The following is a 24,963-nucleotide window of genomic DNA, read 5'->3' on the forward strand; positions in this document are numbered from 1 at the left end:
GATTGGACAACATGTGGCATTGATTGGACATGTGGCATTGATTGGACAACACGTGGCATTGATTGGACAACACGTGGCATTGATTGGACAACATGTGGCATTAATTGGACATGTGGCATGATTGGACATGTGGCATTGATTGGACAACACGTGGCATTGATTGGACAACACGTGGCATTGATTGGACAATATGTGGCATTGATTGGACATGTGGCATTGATTGGACATCATGTGGCATTGATTGGACATGTGGCATTGATTGGTCAATATGTGGCATTGATTGGACAACATGTGGCATTGATTGGACATGTGGCATTGATTGGACAACATGTGGCATTGATTGGACAATATGTGGCATTGATTGGACAACACGTGGCATTGATTGGACAATGTGTGGCATTGATTGGACGTGTGGCATTGATTGGACAACACGTGGCATTGATTGGACATGTGGCATTGATTGGACAACACGTGGCATTGATTGGACAACATGTGGCATTGATTGGACAATATGTGGCATTGATTGGACATCATGTGGCATTGATTGGACATCATGTGGCATTGATTGGACAATATGTGGCATTGATTGGACAACACGTGGCATTGATTGGACATCATGTGGCATTGATTGGACATCATGTGGCATTGATTGGACAATATGTGGCATTGATTGGACAATATGTGAAATTGATTGGACATCATGTGGCATTGATTGGACATCATGTGGCATTGATTGGACATGTGGCATTGATTGGTCAATATGTGGCATTGATTGGACAACATGTGGCATTGATTGGACAACATGTGGCATTGATTGGACAACATGTGGCATTGATTGGACAACATGTGGCATTGATTGGACAACATGTGGCATTGATTGGACATGTGGCATTGATTGGACAATATGTGGCATTGATTGGACAACATGTGGCATTGATTTGACATGTGGCATTGATTGGACAATATGTAGCATTGATTGGACAACATGTGGCATTGATTGGACATGTGGCATTGATTGGACAACATGTGGCATTGATTGGACAACATGTGGCATTGATTGGACAATATGTGGCATTGATTGGACATCATGTGGCATTGATTGGACATCATGTGGCATTGATTGGACATCATGTGGCATTGATTGGACAATATGTGGCATTGATTGGACAATATGTGGCATTGATTGGACATCATGTGGCATTGATTGGACATCATGTGGCATTGATTGGACATGTGGCATTGATTGGACAATATGTGGCATTGATTGGACATGTGGCATTGATTGGACATGTGGCATTGATTGGACAATATGTGGCATTGATTGGACAACACGTGGCATTGATTGGACAATGTGTGGCATTGATTGGACGTGTGGCATTGATTGGACAACACGTGGCATTGATTGGACATGTGGCATTGATTGGACAACACGTGGCATTGATTGGACAACATGTGGCATTGATTGGACAATATGTGGCATTGATTGGACATCATGTGGCATTGATTGGACATCATGTGGCATTGATTGGACAATATGTGGCATTGATTGGACAACACGTGGCATTGATTGGACATCATGTGGCATTGATTGGACATCATGTGGCATTGATTGGACAATATGTGGCATTGATTGGACAATATGTGAAATTGATTGGACATCATGTGGCATTGATTGGACATCATGTGGCATTGATTGGACATGTGGCATTGATTGGTCAATATGTGGCATTGATTGGACAACATGTGGCATTGATTGGACAACATGTGGCATTGATTGGACAACATGTGGCATTGATTGGACAACATGTGGCATTGATTGGACAACATGTGGCATTGATTGGACAACATGTGGCATTGATTGGACATGTGGCATTGATTGGACATGTGGCATTGATTGGACAATATGTGGCATTGATTGGACAACATGTGGCATTGATTTGACATGTGGCATTGATTGGACAATATGTAGCATTGATTGGACAACATGTGGCATTGATTGGACATGTGGCATTGATTGGACAACATGTGGCATTGATTGGACAACATGTGGCATTGATTGGACAACATGTGGCATTGATTGGACAATATGTGGCATTGATTGGACATCATGTGGCATTGATTGGACATCATGTGGCATTGATTGGACATCATGTGGCATTGATTGGACAATATGTGGCATTGATTGGACAATATGTGGCATTGATTGGACATCATGTGGCATTGATTGGACATCATGTGGCATTGATTGGACATGTGGCATTGATTGGACAATATGTGGCATTGATTGGACATGTGGCATTGATTGGACATGTGGCATTGATTGGACAATATGTGGCATTGATTAGACAACATGTGGTATTGATTTGACATGTGGCATTGATTGGACAATATGTAGCATTGATTGGACAACATGTGGCATTGATTGAACATGTGGCATTGATTGGACAACACGTGGCATTGATTGGACAACACGTGGCATTGATTGGACAATATGTGGCATTGATTGGACATGTGGCATTGATTGGACATCATGTGGCATTGATTGGACATGTGGCATTGATTGGTCAATATGTGGCATTGATTGGACAACATGTGGCATTGATTGGACATGTGGCATTGATTGGACAACATGTGGCATTGATTGGACAATATGTGGCATTGATTGGACAACACGTGGCATTGATTGGACAACATGTGGCATTGATTGGACATGTGGCATTGATTGGACATGTGGCATTGATTGGACAATGTGGCATTGATTGGACAACACGTGGCATTGATTGGACAACACGTGGCATTGATTGGACAATATGTGGCATTGATTGGACAATATGTGGCATTGATTGGACATCATGTGGCATTGATTGGACATCATGTGGCATTGATTGGACATGTGGCATTGATTGGTCAATATGTGGCATTGATTGGACAACATGTGGCATTGATTGGACAACATGTGGCATTGATTGGACAACATGTGGCATTGATTGGACAACGTGTGGCATTGATTGGACAATATGTGGCATTGATTGGACATCATGTGGCATTGATTGGACATCATGTGGCATTGATTGGACATCATGTGGCATTGATTGGACAATATGTGGCATTGATTGGACAATATGTGGCATTGATTGGACATCATGTGGCATTGATTGGACATCATGTGGCATTGATTGGACATGTGGCATTGATTGGTCAATATGTGGCATTGATTGGACAACATGTGGCATTGATTGGACAACATGTGGCATTGATTGGACAACATGTGGCATTGATTGGACAACATGTGGCATTGATTGGACAACATGTGGCATTGATTGGACAACATGTGGCATTGATTGGACATGTGGCATTGATTGGACATGTGGCATTGATTGGACAATATGTGGCATTGATTAGACAACATGTGGTATTGATTTGACATGTGGCATTGATTGGACAATATGTAGCATTGATTGGACAACATGTGGCATTGATTGAACATGTGGCATTGATTGGACAACACGTGGCATTGATTGGACAACACGTGGCATTGATTGGACAATATGTGGCATTGATTGGACATGTGGCATTGATTGGACATCATGTGGCATTGATTGGACATGTGGCATTGATTGGTCAATATGTGGCATTGATTGGACAACATGTGGCATTGATTGGACATGTGGCATTGATTGGACAACATGTGGCATTGATTGGACAATATGTGGCATTGATTGGACAACACGTGGCATTGATTGGACAACGTGTGGCATTGATTGGACAACATGTGGCATTGATTGGACAATATGTAGCATTGATTGGACAACATGTGGCATTGATTGGACAATATGTGGCATTGATTGGACAACATGTGGCATTGATTGGACATGTGGCATTGATTGGACATGTGGCATTGATTGGACAATATGTGGCATTGATTGGACAACATGTGGCATTGATTTGACATGTGGCATTGATTGGACAATATGTAGCATTGATTGGACAACATGTGGCATTGATTGGACATGTGGCATTGATTGGACAACACGTGGCATTGATTGGACAACACGTGGCATTGATTGGACAACATGTGGCATTAATTGGACATGTGGCATGATTGGACATGTGGCATTGATTGGACAACACGTGGCATTGATTGGACAACACGTGGCATTGATTGGACAATATGTGGCATTGATTGGACATGTGGCATTGATTGGACATCATGTGGCATTGATTGGACATGTGGCATTGATTGGTCAATATGTGGCATTGATTGGACAACATGTGGCATTGATTGGACATGTGGCATTGATTGGACAACATGTGGCATTGATTGGACAATATGTGGCATTGATTGGACAACACGTGGCATTGATTGGACAATGTGTGGCATTGATTGGACGTGTGGCATTGATTGGACAACACGTGGCATTGATTGGACATGTGGCATTGATTGGACAACACGTGGCATTGATTGGACAACATGTGGCATTGATTGGACAATATGTGGCATTGATTGGACATCATGTGGCATTGATTGGACATCATGTGGCATTGATTGGACAATATGTGGCATTGATTGGACAACACGTGGCATTGATTGGACATCATGTGGCATTGATTGGACATCATGTGGCATTGATTGGACAATATGTGGCATTGATTGGACAATATGTGAAATTGATTGGACATCATGTGGCATTGATTGGACATCATGTGGCATTGATTGGACATGTGGCATTGATTGGTCAATATGTGGCATTGATTGGACAACATGTGGCATTGATTGGACAACATGTGGCATTGATTGGACAACATGTGGCATTGATTGGACAACATGTGGCATTGATTGGACAACATGTGGCATTGATTGGACAACATGTGGCATTGATTGGACATGTGGCATTGATTGGACATGTGGCATTGATTGGACAATATGTGGCATTGATTGGACAACATGTGGCATTGATTGGACATGTGGCATTGATTGGACAACATGTGGCATTGATTGGACAACATGTGGCATTGATTGGACAACATGTGGCATTGATTGGACAATATGTGGCATTGATTGGACATCATGTGGCATTGATTGGACATCATGTGGCATTGATTGGACATCATGTGGCATTGATTGGACAATATGTGGCATTGATTGGACAATATGTGGCATTGATTGGACATCATGTGGCATTGATTGGACATCATGTGGCATTGATTGGACATGTGGCATTGATTGGACAATATGTGGCATTGATTGGACATGTGGCATTGATTGGACAATATGTGGCATTGATTGGACAACACGTGGCATTGATTGGACAATGTGTGGCATTGATTGGACGTGTGGCATTGATTGGACAACACGTGGCATTGATTGGACATGTGGCATTGATTGGACAACACGTGGCATTGATTGGACAACATGTGGCATTGATTGGACAATATGTGGCATTGATTGGACATCATGTGGCATTGATTGGACATCATGTGGCATTGATTGGACAATATGTGGCATTGATTGGACAACACGTGGCATTGATTGGACATCATGTGGCATTGATTGGACATCATGTGGCATTGATTGGACAATATGTGGCATTGATTGGACAATATGTGAAATTGATTGGACATCATGTGGCATTGATTGGACATCATGTGGCATTGATTGGACATGTGGCATTGATTGGTCAATATGTGGCATTGATTGGACAACATGTGGCATTGATTGGACAACATGTGGCATTGATTGGACAACATGTGGCATTGATTGGACAACATGTGGCATTGATTGGACAACATGTGGCATTGATTGGACAACATGTGGCATTGATTGGACATGTGGCATTGATTGGACATGTGGCATTGATTGGACAATATGTGGCATTGATTGGACAACATGTGGCATTGATTTGACATGTGGCATTGATTGGACAATATGTAGCATTGATTGGACAACATGTGGCATTGATTGGACATGTGGCATTGATTGGACAACATGTGGCATTGATTGGACAACATGTGGCATTGATTGGACAACATGTGGCATTGATTGGACAATATGTGGCATTGATTGGACATCATGTGGCATTGATTGGACATCATGTGGCATTGATTGGACATCATGTGGCATTGATTGGACAATATGTGGCATTGATTGGACAATATGTGGCATTGATTGGACATCATGTGGCATTGATTGGACATCATGTGGCATTGATTGGACATGTGGCATTGATTGGACAATATGTGGCATTGATTGGACATGTGGCATTGATTGGACATGTGGCATTGATTGGACAATATGTGGCATTGATTAGACAACATGTGGTATTGATTTGACATGTGGCATTGATTGGACAATATGTAGCATTGATTGGACAACATGTGGCATTGATTGAACATGTGGCATTGATTGGACAACACGTGGCATTGATTGGACAACACGTGGCATTGATTGGACAATATGTGGCATTGATTGGACATGTGGCATTGATTGGACATCATGTGGCATTGATTGGACATGTGGCATTGATTGGTCAATATGTGGCATTGATTGGACAACATGTGGCATTGATTGGACATGTGGCATTGATTGGACAACATGTGGCATTGATTGGACAATATGTGGCATTGATTGGACAACACGTGGCATTGATTGGACAACGTGTGGCATTGATTGGACAACATGTGGCATTGATTGGACAATATGTAGCATTGATTGGACAACATGTGGCATTGATTGGACAATATGTGGCATTGATTGGACAACATGTGGCATTGATTGGACAACATGTGGCATTGATTGGACATGTGGCATTGATTGGACAATATGTGGCATTGATTGGACATGTGGCATTGATTTGACATGTGGCATTGATTGGACAATATGTAGCATTGATTGGACAACATGTGGCATTGATTGGACATGTGGCATTGATTGGACAACACGTGGCATTGATTGGACAACACGTGGCATTGATTGGACAACATGTGGCATTAATTGGACATGTGGCATGATTGGACATGTGGCATTGATTGGACAACACGTGGCATTGATTGGACAACACGTGGCATTGATTGGACAATATGTGGCATTGATTGGACATGTGGCATTGATTGGACATCATGTGGCATTGATTGGACATGTGGCATTGATTGGTCAATATGTGGCATTGATTGGACAACATGTGGCATTGATTGGACATGTGGCATTGATTGGACAACATGTGGCATTGATTGGACAATATGTGGCATTGATTGGACAACACGTGGCATTGATTGGACAATGTGTGGCATTGATTGGACGTGTGGCATTGATTGGACAACACGTGGCATTGATTGGACATGTGGCATTGATTGGACAACACGTGGCATTGATTGGACAACACGTGGCATTGATTGGACAACATGTGGCATTGATTGGACAACATGTGGCATTAATTGGACAACATGTGGCATTGATTGGACAATATGTGGCATTGATTGGACATCATGTGGCATTGATTGGACATCATGTGGCATTGATTGGACAATATGTGGCATTGATTGGACAACACGTGGCATTGATTGGACATCATGTGGCATTGATTGGACATCATGTGGCATTGATTGGACAATATGTGGCATTGATTGGACAATATGTGAAATTGATTGGACATCATGTGGCATTGATTGGACATCATGTGGCATTGATTGGACATGTGGCATTGATTGGTCAATATGTGGCATTGATTGGACAACATGTGGCATTGATTGGACAACATGTGGCATTGATTGGACAACATGTGGCATTGATTGGACAACATGTGGCATTGATTGGACAACATGTGGCATTGATTGGACAACATGTGGCATTGATTGGACAACATGTGGCATTGATTGGACATGTGGCATTGATTGGACAATATGTGGCATTGATTGGACAACATGTGGCATTGATTTGACATGTGGCATTGATTGGACAATATGTAGCATTGATTGGACAACATGTGGCATTGATTGGACATGTGGCATTGATTGGACAACACGTGGCATTGATTGGACAACACGTGGCATTGATTGGACAATATGTGGCATTGATTGAACATGTGGCATTGATTGGACATCATGTGGCATTGATTGGACATGTGGCATTGATTGGTCAATATGTGGCATTGATTGGACAACATGTGGCATTGATTGGACATGTGGCATTGATTGGACAACATGTGGCATTGATTGGACAACATGTGGCATTGATTGGACAATATGTGGCATTGATTGGACAACAAGTGGCATTGATTGGACATCATGTGGCATTGATTGGACATCATGTGGCATTGATTGGACAATATGTGGCATTGATTGGACAATATGTGGCATTGATTGGACATCATGTGGCATTGATTGGACATCATGTGGCATTGATTGGACATGTGGCATTGATTGGTCAATATGTGGCATTGATTGGACAACATGTGGCATTGATTGGACAACATGTGGCATTGATTGGACAACATGTGGCATTGATTGGACAATATGTGGCATTGATTGGACATCATGTGGCATTGATTGGACATCATGTGGCATTGATTGGACAATATGTGGCATTGATTGGACAACAAGTGGCATTGATTGGACATCATGTGGCATTGATTGGACATCATGTGGCATTGATTGGACAATATGTGGCATTGATTGGGCAATATGTGGCATTGATTGGACATCATGTGGCATTGATTGGACATCATGTGGCATTGATTGGACATGTGGCATTGATTGGTCAATATGTGGCATTGATTGGACAACATGTGGCATTGATTGGACAACATGTGGCATTGATTGGACAACATGTGGCATTGATTGGACATGTGGCATTGATTGGACATGTGGCATTGATTGGACAATGTGGCATTGATTGGACAACATGTGGCATTGATTGGACAACACGTGGCATTGATTGGACAATATGTGGCATTGATTGGACAATATGTGGCATTGATTGGACATCATGTGGCATTGATTGGACATCATGTGGCATTGATTGGACATGTGGCATTGATTGGTCAATATGTGGCATTGATTGGACAACATGTGGCATTGATTGGACATGTGGCATTGATTGGACAACATGTGGCATTGATTGGACAACATGTGGCATTGATTGGACAACATGTGGCATTGATTGGACAATGTGGCATTGATTGGACATCATGTGGCATTGATTGGACATCATGTGGCATTGATTGGACATCATGTGGCATTGATTGGACAATATGTGGCATTGATTGGACAATATGTGGCATTGATTGGACATCATGTGGCATTGATTGGACATCATGTGGCATTGATTGGACATGTGGCATTGATTGGTCAATATGTGGCATTGATTGGACAACATGTGGCATTGATTGGACAACATGTGGCATTGATTGGACAACATGTGGCATTGATTGGACATGTGGCATTGATTGGACATGTGGCATTGATTGGACAATATGTGGCATTGATTAGACAACATGTGGTATTGATTTGACATGTGGCATTGATTGGACAATATGTAGCATTGATTGGACAACATGTGGCATTGATTGAACATGTGGCATTGATTGGACAACACGTGGCATTGATTGGACAACACGTGGCATTGATTGGACAATATGTGGCATTGATTGGACATGTGGCATTGATTGGACATCATGTGGCATTGATTGGACATGTGGCATTGATTGGTCAATATGTGGCATTGATTGGACAACATGTGGCATTGATTGGACATGTGGCATTGATTGGACAACATGTGGCATTGATTGGACAATATGTGGCATTGATTGGACAACACGTGGCATTGATTGGACAACGTGTGGCATTGATTGGACAACATGTGGCATTGATTGGACAATATGTAGCATTGATTGGACAACATGTGGCATTGATTGGACAATATGTGGCATTGATTGGACAACATGTGGCATTGATTGGACATGTGGCATTGATTGGACATGTGGCATTGATTGGACAATATGTGGCATTGATTGGACAACATGTGGCATTGATTTGACATGTGGCATTGATTGGACAATATGTAGCATTGATTGGACAACATGTGGCATTGATTGGACATGTGGCATTGATTGGACAACACGTGGCATTGATTGGACAACACGTGGCATTGATTGGACAACATGTGGCATTAATTGGACATGTGGCATGATTGGACATGTGGCATTGATTGGACAACACGTGGCATTGATTGGACAACACGTGGCATTGATTGGACAATATGTGGCATTGATTGGACATGTGGCATTGATTGGACATCATGTGGCATTGATTGGACATGTGGCATTGATTGGTCAATATGTGGCATTGATTGGACAACATGTGGCATTGATTGGACATGTGGCATTGATTGGACAACATGTGGCATTGATTGGACAATATGTGGCATTGATTGGACAACACGTGGCATTGATTGGACAACGTGTGGCATTGATTGGACAACATGTGGCATTGATTGGACAATATGTAGCATTGATTGGACAACATGTGGCATTGATTGGACAATATGTGGCATTGATTGGACAATATGTGGCATTGATTGGACAATGTGTGGCATTGATTGGACGTGTGGCATTGATTGGACAACATGTGGCATTGATTGGACGTGTGGCATTGATTGGACAATGTGGCATTGATTGGACAACATGTGGCATTGATTGGACAATATGTAGCATTGATTGGACAACATGTGGCATTGATTGGACAATATGTGGCATTGATTGGACAATATGTGGCATTGATTGGACAATGTGTGGCATTGATTGGACGTGTGGCATTGATTGGACAACACGTGGCATTGATTGGACATGTGGCATTGATTGGACAACACGTGGCATTGATTGGACAACACGTGGCATTGATTGGACAACATGTGGCATTGATTGGACAACATGTGGCATTGATTGGACAACATGTGGCATTGATTGGACAATATGTGGCATTGATTGGACATCATGTGGCATTGATTGGACATCATGTGGCATTGATTGGACAATATGTGGCATTGATTGGACAACACGTGGCATTGATTGGACATCATGTGGCATTGATTGGACATCATGTGGCATTGATTGGACAATATGTGGCATTGATTGGACAATATGTGAAATTGATTGGACATCATGTGGCATTGATTGGACATCATGTGGCATTGATTGGACATGTGGCATTGATTGGTCAATATGTGGCATTGATTGGACAACATGTGGCATTGATTGGACAACATGTGGCATTGATTGGACAACATGTGGCATTGATTGGACAACATGTGGCATTGATTGGACAACATGTGGCATTGATTGGACAACATGTGGCATTGATTGGACATGTGGCATTGATTGGACATGTGGCATTGATTGGACAATATGTGGCATTGATTGGACAACATGTGGCATTGATTTGACATGTGGCATTGATTGGACAATATGTAGCATTGATTGAACAACATGTGGCATTGATTGGACATGTGGCATTGATTGGACAACACGTGGCATTGATTGGACAACACGTGGCATTGATTGGACAATATGTGGCATTGATTGAACATGTGGCATTGATTGGACATCATGTGGCATTGATTGGACATGTGGCATTGATTGGTCAATATGTGGCATTGATTGGACAACATGTGGCATTGATTGGACATGTGGCATTGATTGGACAACATGTGGCATTGATTGGACAACATGTGGCATTGATTGGACAATATGTGGCATTGATTGGACAACAAGTGGCATTGATTGGACATCATGTGGCATTGATTGGACATCATGTGGCATTGATTGGACAATGTGGCATTGATTGGACAATATGTGGCATTGATTGGACATCATGTGGCATTGATTGGACATCATGTGGCATTGATTGGACATGTGGCATTGATTGGTCAATATGTGGCATTGATTGGACAACATGTGGCATTGATTGGACAACATGTGGCATTGATTGGACAACATGTGGCATTGATTGGACAATATGTGGCATTGATTGGACATCATGTGGCATTGATTGGACATCATGTGGCATTGATTGGACAATATGTGGCATTGATTGGACAACAAGTGGCATTGATTGGACATCATGTGGCATTGATTGGACATCATGTGGCATTGATTGGACAATATGTGGCATTGATTGGACAATATGTGGCATTGATTGGACATCATGTGGCATTGATTGGACATCATGTGGCATTGATTGGACATGTGGCATTGATTGGTCAATATGTGGCATTGATTGGACAACATGTGGCATTGATTGGACAACATGTGGCATTGATTGGACAACATGTGGCATTGATTGGACATGTGGCATTGATTGGACATGTGGCATTGATTGGACAATGTGGCATTGATTGGACAACATGTGGCATTGATTGGACAACACGTGGCATTGATTGGACAATATGTGGCATTGATTGGACAATATGTGGCATTGATTGGACATCATGTGGCATTGATTGGACATCATGTGGCATTGATTGGACATGTGGCATTGATTGGTCAATATGTGGCATTGATTGGACAACATGTGGCATTGATTGGACATGTGGCATTGATTGGACAACATGTGGCATTGATTGGACAACATGTGGCATTGATTGGACAACATGTGGCATTGATTGGACAATATGTGGCATTGATTGGACATCATGTGGCATTGATTGGACATCATGTGGCATTGATTGGACATCATGTGGCATTGATTGGACAATATGTGGCATTGATTGGACAATATGTGGCATTGATTGGACATCATGTGGCATTGATTGGACATCATGTGGCATTGATTGGACATGTGGCATTGATTGGTCAATATGTGGCATTGATTGGACAACATGTGGCATTGATTGGACAACATGTGGCATTGATTGGACAACATGTGGCATTGATTGGACAACATGTGGCATTGATTGGACAACATGTGGCATTGATTGGACAACATGTGGCATTGATTGGACATGTGGCATTGATTGGACATGTGGCATTGATTGGACAATATGTGGCATTGATTAGACAACATGTGGTATTGATTTGACATGTGGCATTGATTGGACAATATGTAGCATTGATTGGACAACATGTGGCATTGATTGAACATGTGGCATTGATTGGACAACACGTGGCATTGATTGGACAACACGTGGCATTGATTGGACAATATGTGGCATTGATTGGACATGTGGCATTGATTGGACATCATGTGGCATTGATTGGACATGTGGCATTGATTGGTCAATATGTGGCATTGATTGGACAACATGTGGCATTGATTGGACAACATGTGGCATTGATTGGACAACATGTGGCATTGATTGGACAATATGTGGCATTGATTGGACAACACGTGGCATTGATTGGACAACGTGTGGCATTGATTGGACAACATGTGGCATTGATTGGACAATATGTAGCATTGATTGGACAACATGTGGCATTGATTGGACAATATGTGGCATTGATTGGACAATATGTGGCATTGATTGGACATGTGGCATTGATTGGACATCATGTGGCATTGATTGGACAACATGTGGCATTGATTGGACATGTGGCATTGATTGGACAACATGTGGCATTGATTGGACATGTGGCATTGATTGGACATGTGGCATTGATTGGACAATATGTGGCATTGATTGGACAACATGTGGCATTGATTTGACATGTGGCATTGATTGGACAATATGTAGCATTGATTGGACAACATGTGGCATTGATTGGACATGTGGCATTGATTGGACAACACGTGGCATTGATTGGACAACACGTGGCATTGATTGGACAACATGTGGCATTAATTGGACATGTGGCATGATTGGACAACATGTGGCATTGATTGGACAACACGTGGCATTGATTGGACAACACGTGGCATTGATTGGACAATATGTGGCATTGATTGGACATGTGGCATTGATTGGACATCATGTAGCATTGATTGGACATGTGGCATTGATTGGTCAATATGTGGCATTGATTGGACAACATGTGGCATTGATTGGACAACATGTGGCATTGATTGGACAACATGTGGCATTGATTGGACAATATGTGGCATTGATTGGACAACACGTGGCATTGATTGGACAACGTGTGGCATTGATTGGACAACATGTGGCATTGATTGGACAATATGTAGCATTGATTGGACAACATGTGGCATTGATTGGACAATATGTGGCATTGATTGGACAATATGTGGCATTGATTGGACAATGTGTGGCATTGATTGGACGTGTGGCATTGATTGGACAACATGTGGCATTGATTGGACGTGTGACATTGATTGGACAATGTGGCATTGATTGGACAACATGTGGCATTGATTGGACAATATGTAGCATTGATTGGACAACATGTGGCATTGATTGGACAATATGTGGCATTGATTGGACAATATGTGGCATTGATTGGACAATGTGTGGCATTGATTGGACGTGTGGCATTGATTGGACAACACGTGGCATTGATTGGACATGTGGCATTGATTGGACAACACGTGGCATTGATTGGACAACACGTGGCATTGATTGGACAACATGTGGCATTGATTGGACAACATGTGGCATTGATTGGACAACATGTGGCATTGATTGGACAATGTGGCATTGATTGGACAACATGTGGCATTGATTGGACAACATGTGGCATTGATTGGACAACATGTGGCATTGATTGGACGTGTGGCATTGATTGGACAACATGTGGCATTGATTGGACATGTGGCATTGACTGGACAACATGTGGCATTGATTGGACGTGTGGCATTGATTGGACAATGTGGCATTGATTGGACATGTGGCATTGATTGGACAATATGTAGCATTGATTGGACAACATGTGGCATTGATTGGACAACACGTGGCATTGATTGGACAACACGTGGCATTGATTGGACAACATGTGGCATTGATTGGACAACATGTGGCATTGATTGGACATGTGGCATTGATTGGACAACACGTGGGATTGATTGGACGTGTGGCATTGATTGGACAACACGTGGCATTGATTGGACATGTGGCATTGATTGGACAACACGTGGCATTGATTGGACAACACGTGGCATTGATTGGACAATATGTGGCATTGATTGGACAACATGTGGCATTGATTGGACAACGTGTGGCATTGATTGGACAACATGCTGCAGTATCTCCTGATGCAGCTGCAGCAGGAGATACTGCAGCAGCCACTGGGGCATGCCCTGGAGCATGCAGAGCAGCAGCAGCAGCAGCTGCTGCAGCTGCTGCTCCTGCTTCAGCAGCTCCTCGGTCAGCGTCCAAACGACGTCAATCAGCCCACACTGACACTGACGCTGGCGCTGGTGGTGGTGTCAAGAAGGCGCTGTTCGTCTCTCTTGGAGAGCTGCTTGGCATGCAGCACGATTACAACCAGATGCTGAGAGAGCTCTTGAGTCGGAAGTGATGGGGGGAGGGGGATCAATAAGCAAATTGCTTTGCTGTGTATTTGGAGTCTGGATGCTCTCCCCGTGGTCGTCTGGATTTGTCTCTGGGTCCTTCGGTTTCTCCCCTCCACATTTGGAACCAACAACAACGTGCGTCTAGAGTCTATGTGGAACCAACAACAACGTGCGTCTAGAGTCTATGTGGAACCAACAACAACGTGCGTCTAGAGTCTATGTGGAACCAACAACAACGTGCGTCTAGAGTCTATGTGGAACCAACAACAACGTGCGTCTAGAGTCTATGTGGAACCAACAACAACGTGCGTCTAGAGTCTATGTGGAACCAACAACAACGTGTGTCTAGAGTCTATGTGGAACCAACAACAACGTGCGTCTAGAGCAGTGGTTCTTAACCTGGGTTCGATCGAACCCCAGGGGTTCGGTGAGTCGATCTCAGGGGTTCGGCAGAGCCCCCGCCACGGAGGTCCGGACACACTTGAATTATTGTGTAAATTTGTGATGACACACACGGCCCGCTTGGCCATCACTGGCTGCAGATGATCATGCTACACTGCTTGGCCAATCAGCGCTGCGGGGAATTTAGTGCGTACTCAGTAGTCAACGTGTGACTGTTGTTGTCGTACGTCGTGTGATTTCTTTAATATTTTATCCATACTAACTATGTCGGGCAAAAGAAGAAAGTGGTCGGACGAATATGTACAACATGGATTCTCATGTATCACGGAACGTGATGGGAGTGAGCGTCCTATCTGCATGATTTGCAACGCCAAGTTGAGCAACTCTAGTCTTGCACCGGCAAAACTAAAGGAACACTTCTTGAAGCTGCATGGAGACGGGGAATACAAGAACACAACACTTGCTGAATTCAGGGTGAAGAGAGCCAGATTCGATGAAAGGGCCACTCTGCCTGCTCTTGGATTTGTACCTGTTAACAAACCGATCCTGACAGCATCGTACGAAGTTTCTTACCTGATCGCAAAGCAGGGCAAGCCACACACCATTGGTGAAACACTTGTGAAACCAGCTGCATTAAAGATGGCGAATCTGATACTCGGAACAGCGGCCGAAGGTAAATTATCCCAAATTCCCCTTTCAAATGACACCATCAGTGACAGAATAGAAGACATGAGTAAAGACATCTTGGCTCAAGTAGTCGCGGATCTGATTTCAAGCCCGGCAAAATTCAGCCTTCAACTCGACGAAACCACAGACGTTTCTGATCTAAGCCAGCTTGCTGTTTTTGTACGCTATGTGAAAGACGACATGATAAAAGAAGAGTTTTTATTTTGTAAGCCTCTTACAACAACAACGAAGGCAGCCGATGTGAAGAAGCTTGTGGATGACTTCTTCAGAGACAACAATCTTTCATGGGATATGGTTTCTGCAGTTTGTACGGACGGAGCTCCAGTCATGCTGGGAAGAAAGTCTGGTTTTGGTGCGCTAGTAAAGGCCGATGCACCACACATCATTGTGACGCATTGTATTCTGCACAGGCATGCGTTGGCAACAAAAACCTTACCTCCAAAAATGGCAGAAGTATTAAAAACTGTGGTGGAATGTGTGAACTATGTGCGAAAAAGTGCTCTGAGGCACCGCATCTTCAGTGAGCTGTGTAAAGAAATGGGCTCTGAATTTGAGGTACTTCTGCTCCATTCTAATATTCGGTGGTTATCCCGGGGACAGGTGCTGAATCGTGTTTTTGCCATGCGTGTGGAATTAGCCCTGTTTTTGCAAGAGCACCAACACTGCCATGCAGATTGCTTCAAAAATCCTGAGTTCATTCTCATTTTAGCGTACATGGCTGATATATTCGCAGCTCTCAATCATCTCAATCAGCAGATGCAGGGTGGTGGAGTCAATATCATGGAAGCGGAAGAACACCTGAAGGCTTTTCAAAAAAAGCTACCGTTATGGAAACGACGAACAGAGAACAATAACTTCGCAAACTTCCCGCTTCTGGACGACTGTGCAAGTAAGATCGAAGATGTGTCTGGAATCGGAGATATTTCTGTATCCACGGAACTGAAGCAAACAATTGCCACGCACTTAGATGAGCTTGCAAAGTCTCTCGACGGATATTTCCCTACAAGAGAGTCATATCCAGCATGGGTGAGACAGCCGTTCACGTTTGCTGTTGAAACAGCAGATGTCAATGATGAATTCCTCGACGAAATCATTGAAATTCAGCAGAGCCAGGTTCAACAGCAACTCTTCAGAACAACAACGCTCTCAACGTTTTGGTGTCGACAAATGAACAAGTATCCAGTTATTGCTAAGAAAGCCCTGGATTTTTTTATACCATTTGTTACAACATATCTTTGTGAGCAATCCTTTTCGAGGATGCTGGACATAAAAACGAAGAAAAGGAACAGACTTTGCTGTCAAAATGACATGAGAGTGGCACTTGCCAAGGTGAAGCCACGCATATCTGAACTGATCTCTCAAAGGCAACAGCAGAAGTCACATTGATTTCCAGGTATGTAAATTGTTGTGAGTTTATGCATTGTGTTGGTTTTATTCTTTGAACAAGGTAATGTTCATGCACGGCTCATTTTGTGTACCAGTAAAAAAACATATCTATGTCTTGAATTTGAAAAAAATCACATTTTATTTTTCACTAAAGAGGGGTTCGGTGAATGCGCATATGAAACTGGTGGGGTTCGGTACCTCCAACAAGGTTAAGAACCACTGGTCTAGAGTCTATGTGGAACCAACAACAACGTGCGTCTAGAGTCTATGTGGAACCAACAACAACGTGCGTCTAGAGTCTATGTGGAACCAACAACAACGTGCGTCTAGAGTCTATGTGGAACCAACAACAACGTGCGTCTAGAGTCTATGTGGAACCAACAACAACGTGCGTCTAGACTCTAGAGTCTATGTGGAACCAACAACAACGTGCGTCTAGAGTCTATGTGGAACCAACAGGGGCAGCTGCCACTAGGGGGCGCCCTTCGATTGTTTGAGATGAGATTCGATACGAAACACCGAGTTGCTGAGGCAATTAGGCAAGCGACTTATGAGTGCAAATATGTTGTTTATAACGTAGTGAATGCTTGGAAGCTTAATTGTCTCTCGCTCCTGCTCACAGATTTACCCAGCCCACAGATCATACATATGAAAAGCTAATGGTCAGTGAGGTCAGCAGCACTGTAGGTTCTGGTGTCAAGGACATGGGCCTGCATTCGCTGGTCCACTGGCTATATAGTCCAGCGGATGTTCTTGCTTGGACCCGGCGTGAATCCATGATGTTGTCTGGATGCATAGATGCCAGAACAGCGTGTTCGCAATGACAAGCCCACAGGCTGCACAGAAGTCTAACAGCCTCCTACCGTTGTTATTGAGTTGATCTGGCCCATGCCTTCCAATCGCTCCAGACCAGGTGCCAGCATCATCACCAACTCGGGCATTGAAGTCACCCAACATGATGACTCTATCCCGAGGGGCCACTTTTAGCTAACACCTGTGACAGGGGGTCATAGAAGGCATCTGAATCCTCGGACATGCCTGCATCCAGGCCAGGTACACTTTGAGGCCACGTGAAGTGTCAAAGGCTCGCTGGAAGGAGGAAGTCGCGTGACAGACTCAGCAGTTGTGATGGGTTAACTGACGGATGGCTATCGATTAGAAATCACATATCCCCGAGTCTCACCTGTGAGTGGCACCGCCTCACGCTGTTGTGGATCCCCACGTGGCTCGGAGCCTCAAAAGCTCTGTGACTCCTGGGTGGTGATGCAAAGACAAAGATCCCCCGTGTAGCCTTAACAGACTGTTGGGGCGAGTGCTGTTAGCAAGTAGCAGCACCACTTATGAAGGCCGGAACGGTACACGAGGGGATGGGTGGCCAGCACCGTGCACGACCGCCTTTGTCTCCCAAAGTGGCGATGTTTCCACACCACACCGGGTACTCATTTGAGGCTGAGTCGACCTAGGGGAGGCCCAGAACCGGTTCAAATAATCGTCACTGGGTGTTGGCTGTGAGCGCGAATCAAACTCGGGTCGTTATGTTCGTAGAGCAGCGTACTAACCGCTAGACTACCGCCACACACGTTACACACACACGCACAGTACACACACACACGGTGCACACACACACGGTACACACACACACGCACGGTACACACGCACAGTACACACACACGGTGCACACACACGCACAGTACACACGCACGGTACACACACACGGTACACACACGCACAATACACACACACACACGCACAGTACACACACACGCACAGTATACACACACACAAACGGTACACACACACACGCAGAGTATACACACACGCACGACACGCCCACACTCCTTCAGTCACGTGACTAAGGTTAACGCGCCGCACCGTCTCCCGAGGTGACCTCTTGGCTCTCTCCTCTCTCCTCGACATGTAGATTCATTTCTTAGTTTTACCTATAAACGTTATTATTTGTCTGTCTGTCTCTGTATCTGTGGACGCAACTTGCGAGGAATTGTACTCACAAACTGTGGGGTTTACGATTCAAATAAAGTGCCCAGATACCACGCAATAAGCCCCGTGGTGAGCCAGTGCTATTCCTATTTCCAATCCGTAAACTTGAAAGTAGTTAAATTAACAATTTATTACTAATCTCCATATATATCAAAGGCAAAGTTGTGATTGTGTGTCTGTTCAAAATGTTTAGCGTACTTCCCGACACGCACCAAACTTGAAATTTGCCAAGTGGGTAATTTCCAGACTGTACACCATGCAAACATTATAAAAATACACTTTTGTATATATTTTTTGGGGGGGGGCGCGTAATAATGTATAAGCATGAAAACACCACGATACATAGGACTTACTTTGATAAGAATCTTGGAATTGATTGTGTACATGTTGAAATTGGTAAATTTGCATTTTGAGCACACTGCTGTTGTAATAGATTCTGAGAATATAAGTGTAATTCTGAGCATCATAATGACCACATTGGAATTGTCATCATGAATGGCGGTTCAATGATTTTTATAATAGGAATGCGGTTTTGAGCATGACTATTGATTGATATTTCGGACTCATTTATGACAATAGATTGATGATTAAAGTGCGATTTTGTTTTGCTCATCAATCAGGATACTGTTAATGATGCGCATGCCCATAAATTGTTGAAATGACTAGAAATGCAAGTTGTGTATACTCTCCAACCCCATTCCTCTACCTACCCATTCCCTTGACGGGCTCCGTGCCCACTTAAACCCATGACGATGGCGGTGATGATTCCACCTCTCGCTGTAACAATCAAAGCACCTCCAACTTCTGAATGCAAAGGTGCTGGTTGGTGCAACGCCAAAACACATCGTCAACGCCGCTCCCAAGCCCGCCCTACGTTAGTTCAATCGTTAGAATCAACAAAATAAAAAGTTCCACAGAGGAAACTAAAATGACATTACGCAATCCCCAAAGTCGCACGAGGTAGGCTACACGACTCAGAGAACAACGTCAGACTTCAACACTTGCATCGCCATCATCATCATCATTCTTCCTCTCCACAAGTCATCGCACGTCAATATTCAATAAGCTGCACACACGTGCAAGTAACCTCTCGACCCGCCACCTGCATAGTTAACGCGATCAGACCCGGGGGTCAAATTAAAATTGTGTCGTCTTTGGTGACGTATTGCAATCGGTGTAATTTTAATGATGTACGTACAGCAACTGGTGTACGTACATCAAATTATATCGTTAACAACGGGGTCCGCTTTTGTGATATCTGCGTGCGGTCTTTTAATAATATATAGATACGTAGTCAGTTCATTAGTATGGGGTTCCTCTATAAGGAATTGTAATTGTAAAATGTATTACTTAATAATACGATTCCAGGCCACACTTAGCTTGAAGCAGTCAGAGCAGTTAAAATGACTGTACATGTGTAGGTATGAAATAAGATACATTTAATTTAAATACATTTTATTTATTAAAGCATTTAATTTAACGTAGGTATAAAATGAATGTAATTTAAATAAATGTACTAAAATTTTTTTAACATAGGTATAAAATAAATGTAAATAAATGTAATTTATAAAAAATGTAATTTAACGTAGGTATAAAATAAATGTAATGTAAATAAATGTAATTGATTAAAAATTTAATTTAACGTAGGTATTAAATGTAAATAAATGTCATTTATTAAAAATTTAAATTAAACGTAGGTATAAAATAAATTTAAATAAATGTAATTTATAAAAAAATTCAATTAATTTAACGTATGAAATAAAATTTAATTTATTACACATTTAAATTAAATTTAACGTAGGTATAAAATACATTTTAATTAATTTAATTTAAATTACATTTAACGTAGGTAAAAAATATGTAATTAAATTAATTAATAAATAACTTTTATTTTCTACCTCCGTGACTTTACCGAAAGACACAAAGAGTGTGGACCCACGTGACATCAAGGCTGTCCTAGTCTAGGCAAGGCCTCAGGGTGTACCGGGCCTTTCACAACAACAGCAGCAGCAACAACGGTTCTCTTGAGAAAATGCTTTAAAAAATAAAGTCAACGTAGCTTACCTTGACACTCGCGAACTTTAATAATTAAAATAATTAAAACAAAACTAAACACTCACACGCACTTGGGCGCGCGGCGTTCAGCGTGCAGGGCATTAAAAACTACAGGGGCATCTCACTCCTCAGTGTGCGGGAAAGGTCCTGGGGAATCTCCATATGGTACAGATATAATGGAAGGCTGATCGACACCCGGGTGCGGTCAAGGGATGGCTCCCTATTGCTCAACCACGTTATGTATGCTGATGATTTGGTAATAGCTGCTCATTCAGAGGAGGAGTTAGAGATGCTGTTGCTGAGACTGGAGCGTGCCACTAAGAGGTGGGGCCTTACCATCAGCCCCACCAAAACTAAGCACCTGCCTGGGTATTTTGTACCATCGGACACTCTGCCCCCACAACTCCCAATCGGTGATGGGGCCGTTGTGGAGAGAGTGGAGAGTTTCCCATACCTGGGCAGTGTGCTTATGACTGGCTCCAGTTTAACAGCAGAGGTCTCACTCCGAATCGGTCGAGCGGCAATATCTTTCATCGGTTGCGTAACGCTGTGTGGAAGCTACTTGGTCTGTCGCTCCACACTAAGCTTCAGGTCTTCTCGGCCACGGTCATTCCCTCCCTTCTCTACGCTTGCGAAACGTGGACCCCCCTAATGGAACATCTTCGCCGGTTAGAAACATTTAGGCTGGCCTGCCTACGATCCATCCTGGGTTTAACCAGACTGGATTGTGTGAGGAGCTCACAAATCCTTGAAAGATCTGGGCAGGGTCCCATCGGTGAGCTCCTCCGGCAGGCAAGGCTGCGATGGCTGGGTCATGTAGCCCGCATGCCCAGCCACCGCATGCCGAAACAGCTTTTGTTCGGCCGGATTGAGGGGGCTAAGCGGGCGCGGCACTGGCTAGAGAAGAGATGGAGTGATGTGGTACAGGAGGACGTGGAGCTGAGTGGACTTGCCGATGACTGGTACCAGCAGTGTCAAGATCGGCCTCTGTGGAGGAGGCTCGTGAAGGATGCTACTGGGCAGTTGGAGGCAGTCGCCCTCCAACAACAACGGAGGGCGGAGGAGCGACGCTCAGAACAACGAGCGGAGCGCCGGGTGGCTAAAGCACAGCAGGTTGCCGCAGTCAGTCGACCCGTGGCACCTGGGTCTGCCCCGTGACCTCCTGCCAGCGGGCGTTCGACACTTCACGTGGCCTCAGGGTGCACATAGCCTGGCACAAGCGTCGTGGTGACGTCACCGCCACTTAGTGGCAAATGGCGGTTGTTGTTGTTGTACGTGCGTGTGCGTGCGTGCATGTACGTGCGTGTGTGTTCGTGCGTCCATGTACGTGCGTGTGTGTGCGTGTGCGTGCGTGTACGTGTGTGTGTACGTGCGTACGTGCGTGTGCGCGTGCGTGCGTTCGTTACCCAGCACGGTGAGCCTGATGGTCTCCTGCTTGATGAAAGTGCCGAACTTCACCTTGCACGTGTAGACGCCGGCGTCGCTCGCCCGCAGCCCGGCGATCTGCAGCGACGCGTCCCTCCGCGTCACGTTGCGGGCGAAGCGCACGCAGGACGCGAAGTCCGGGTAGATGTGCCCCTCGCCCCCGGCGAACGTGGCCACCTGAGGGCAGGGGGGTGGGGGACGGACAAAAAGGGCTCCGCCATCGCCACCGCCGCCGCCGTGAGGCTATCCGCACGTACAAACACGGAGACAATTTCAACTGAGGAGAAGGATTCTGGGCTTAGCAATCGTTGGAAGGATTTGATCAACCATTTCAGGTCTTGATTGATTGTTCACGCTTACGGTTACCAAGAGAGATTCGTTCATGAGGCTATCCGCACGTACAAACACGGAGACAATTTCAACCGAGGAGATGGATTCTGGGCTTAGCAATCGTTGGAAGGATTTGATAAACCATTTCAGGTCTTGATTGATTGTTCACGCTTACGGTTACCAAGAGAGATTCGTTCATGAGGCTATCCGCACGTACAAACACGGAGACAATTTCAACCGAGGAGATGGATTCTGGGCTTAGCAATCGTTGGAAGGATTTGATAAACCAATTCGGGTCTTGATTGATTGTTCACGCTTACGGTTACCAAGAGAGATTCGTTCATGAGGCTATCCGCATATACAAACACGGAGACAATTTCAACCGAGGAGATGGATTCTGGGCTTAGCAATCGTTGGAAGGATTTGATAAACCATTTGGGGTCTTAATTGCTTGTTCACCCTTACGGTTACCAAGAGAGATTCGTTCATGAGGCTATCCGCACGTACAAACACGGAGACAATTTCAACCGAGGAGATGGATTCTGGGCTTAGCAATCGTTGGAAGGATTTGATAAACCATTTGGGGTCTTAATTGATTGTTCACGCTTACGGTTATCAAGAGAGATTCCTTTTCCGAACATAGATGGACTCGTCCATCTGAACAAACTTCCAAATCGCTCTCCGTGGTGCTGACGTTAAAAAAAAACCCGCCACTTTTATTCAAATTGTTCTTGCTGTGGTTTTCACACCTGACGATGATGATTGCTTCTTGTGTTGCAGTTGAAACGTCGTGAGAATTTTATTGTTTTATATTTTTATTATTTTATTGTTTCCCTTCTACGTGGCGGTGACTTTACCGAAAGAACCAAGAATAAGACCCTAATAGTTCAGTGGGCTTTACCAGGTTTAAATTTATATTTATTTTTATACTGTTCAATTGATTTGTTTTCCTATACGTTGCACTCCTGTCACGTGTTCTTGTAGCCGTTTGTTGTTGGAACGTTCTGACCCACCCCATCTGTGAACAAAGAGCTTTACAGCTCATTGGATTCCTCCTGCAGTGTAGATATATATTCCGATTCTGTTTCGATTTAAAGCTTTCGTGACTGCAGGGATTCACATTCTTGGTTCTTTCGGTAAAGTCACCGCCACGTAGACTGGAAATAAAATAATGAAGTCAAGTAATAATGCAATTCTCACGACGTTTCGGCCACAACACAAGTG

General features: G+C 43.8%; 1 protein-coding gene across 1 annotated transcript in view; it reads right to left on the reverse strand.

Annotated features, from left to right (window-relative positions):
- LOC142915532 (coxsackievirus and adenovirus receptor homolog) overlaps positions 1-24,963 on the reverse strand; it is a 47,552-nt gene that overhangs the window by 15,805 nt on the left and 6,784 nt on the right. Inside the window, exon 3 of the mRNA XM_076061289.1 lies at positions 23,391-23,586. Within this exon, the coding sequence (XP_075917404.1) occupies positions 23,391-23,586 (196 nt within the window). The remainder of the gene's footprint in view (positions 1-23,390; positions 23,587-24,963) is intronic.

This window comes from Petromyzon marinus, unplaced genomic scaffold, assembly GCF_048934315.1.
Source record: "Petromyzon marinus isolate PM22_M1 ecotype Great Lakes invasive population unplaced genomic scaffold, UKy_Petmar_22M1.pri1.0 PM_G_Scaffold_32, whole genome shotgun sequence".
In the NCBI taxonomy this organism is placed as follows: domain Eukaryota; kingdom Metazoa; phylum Chordata; class Hyperoartia; order Petromyzontiformes; family Petromyzontidae; genus Petromyzon; species Petromyzon marinus.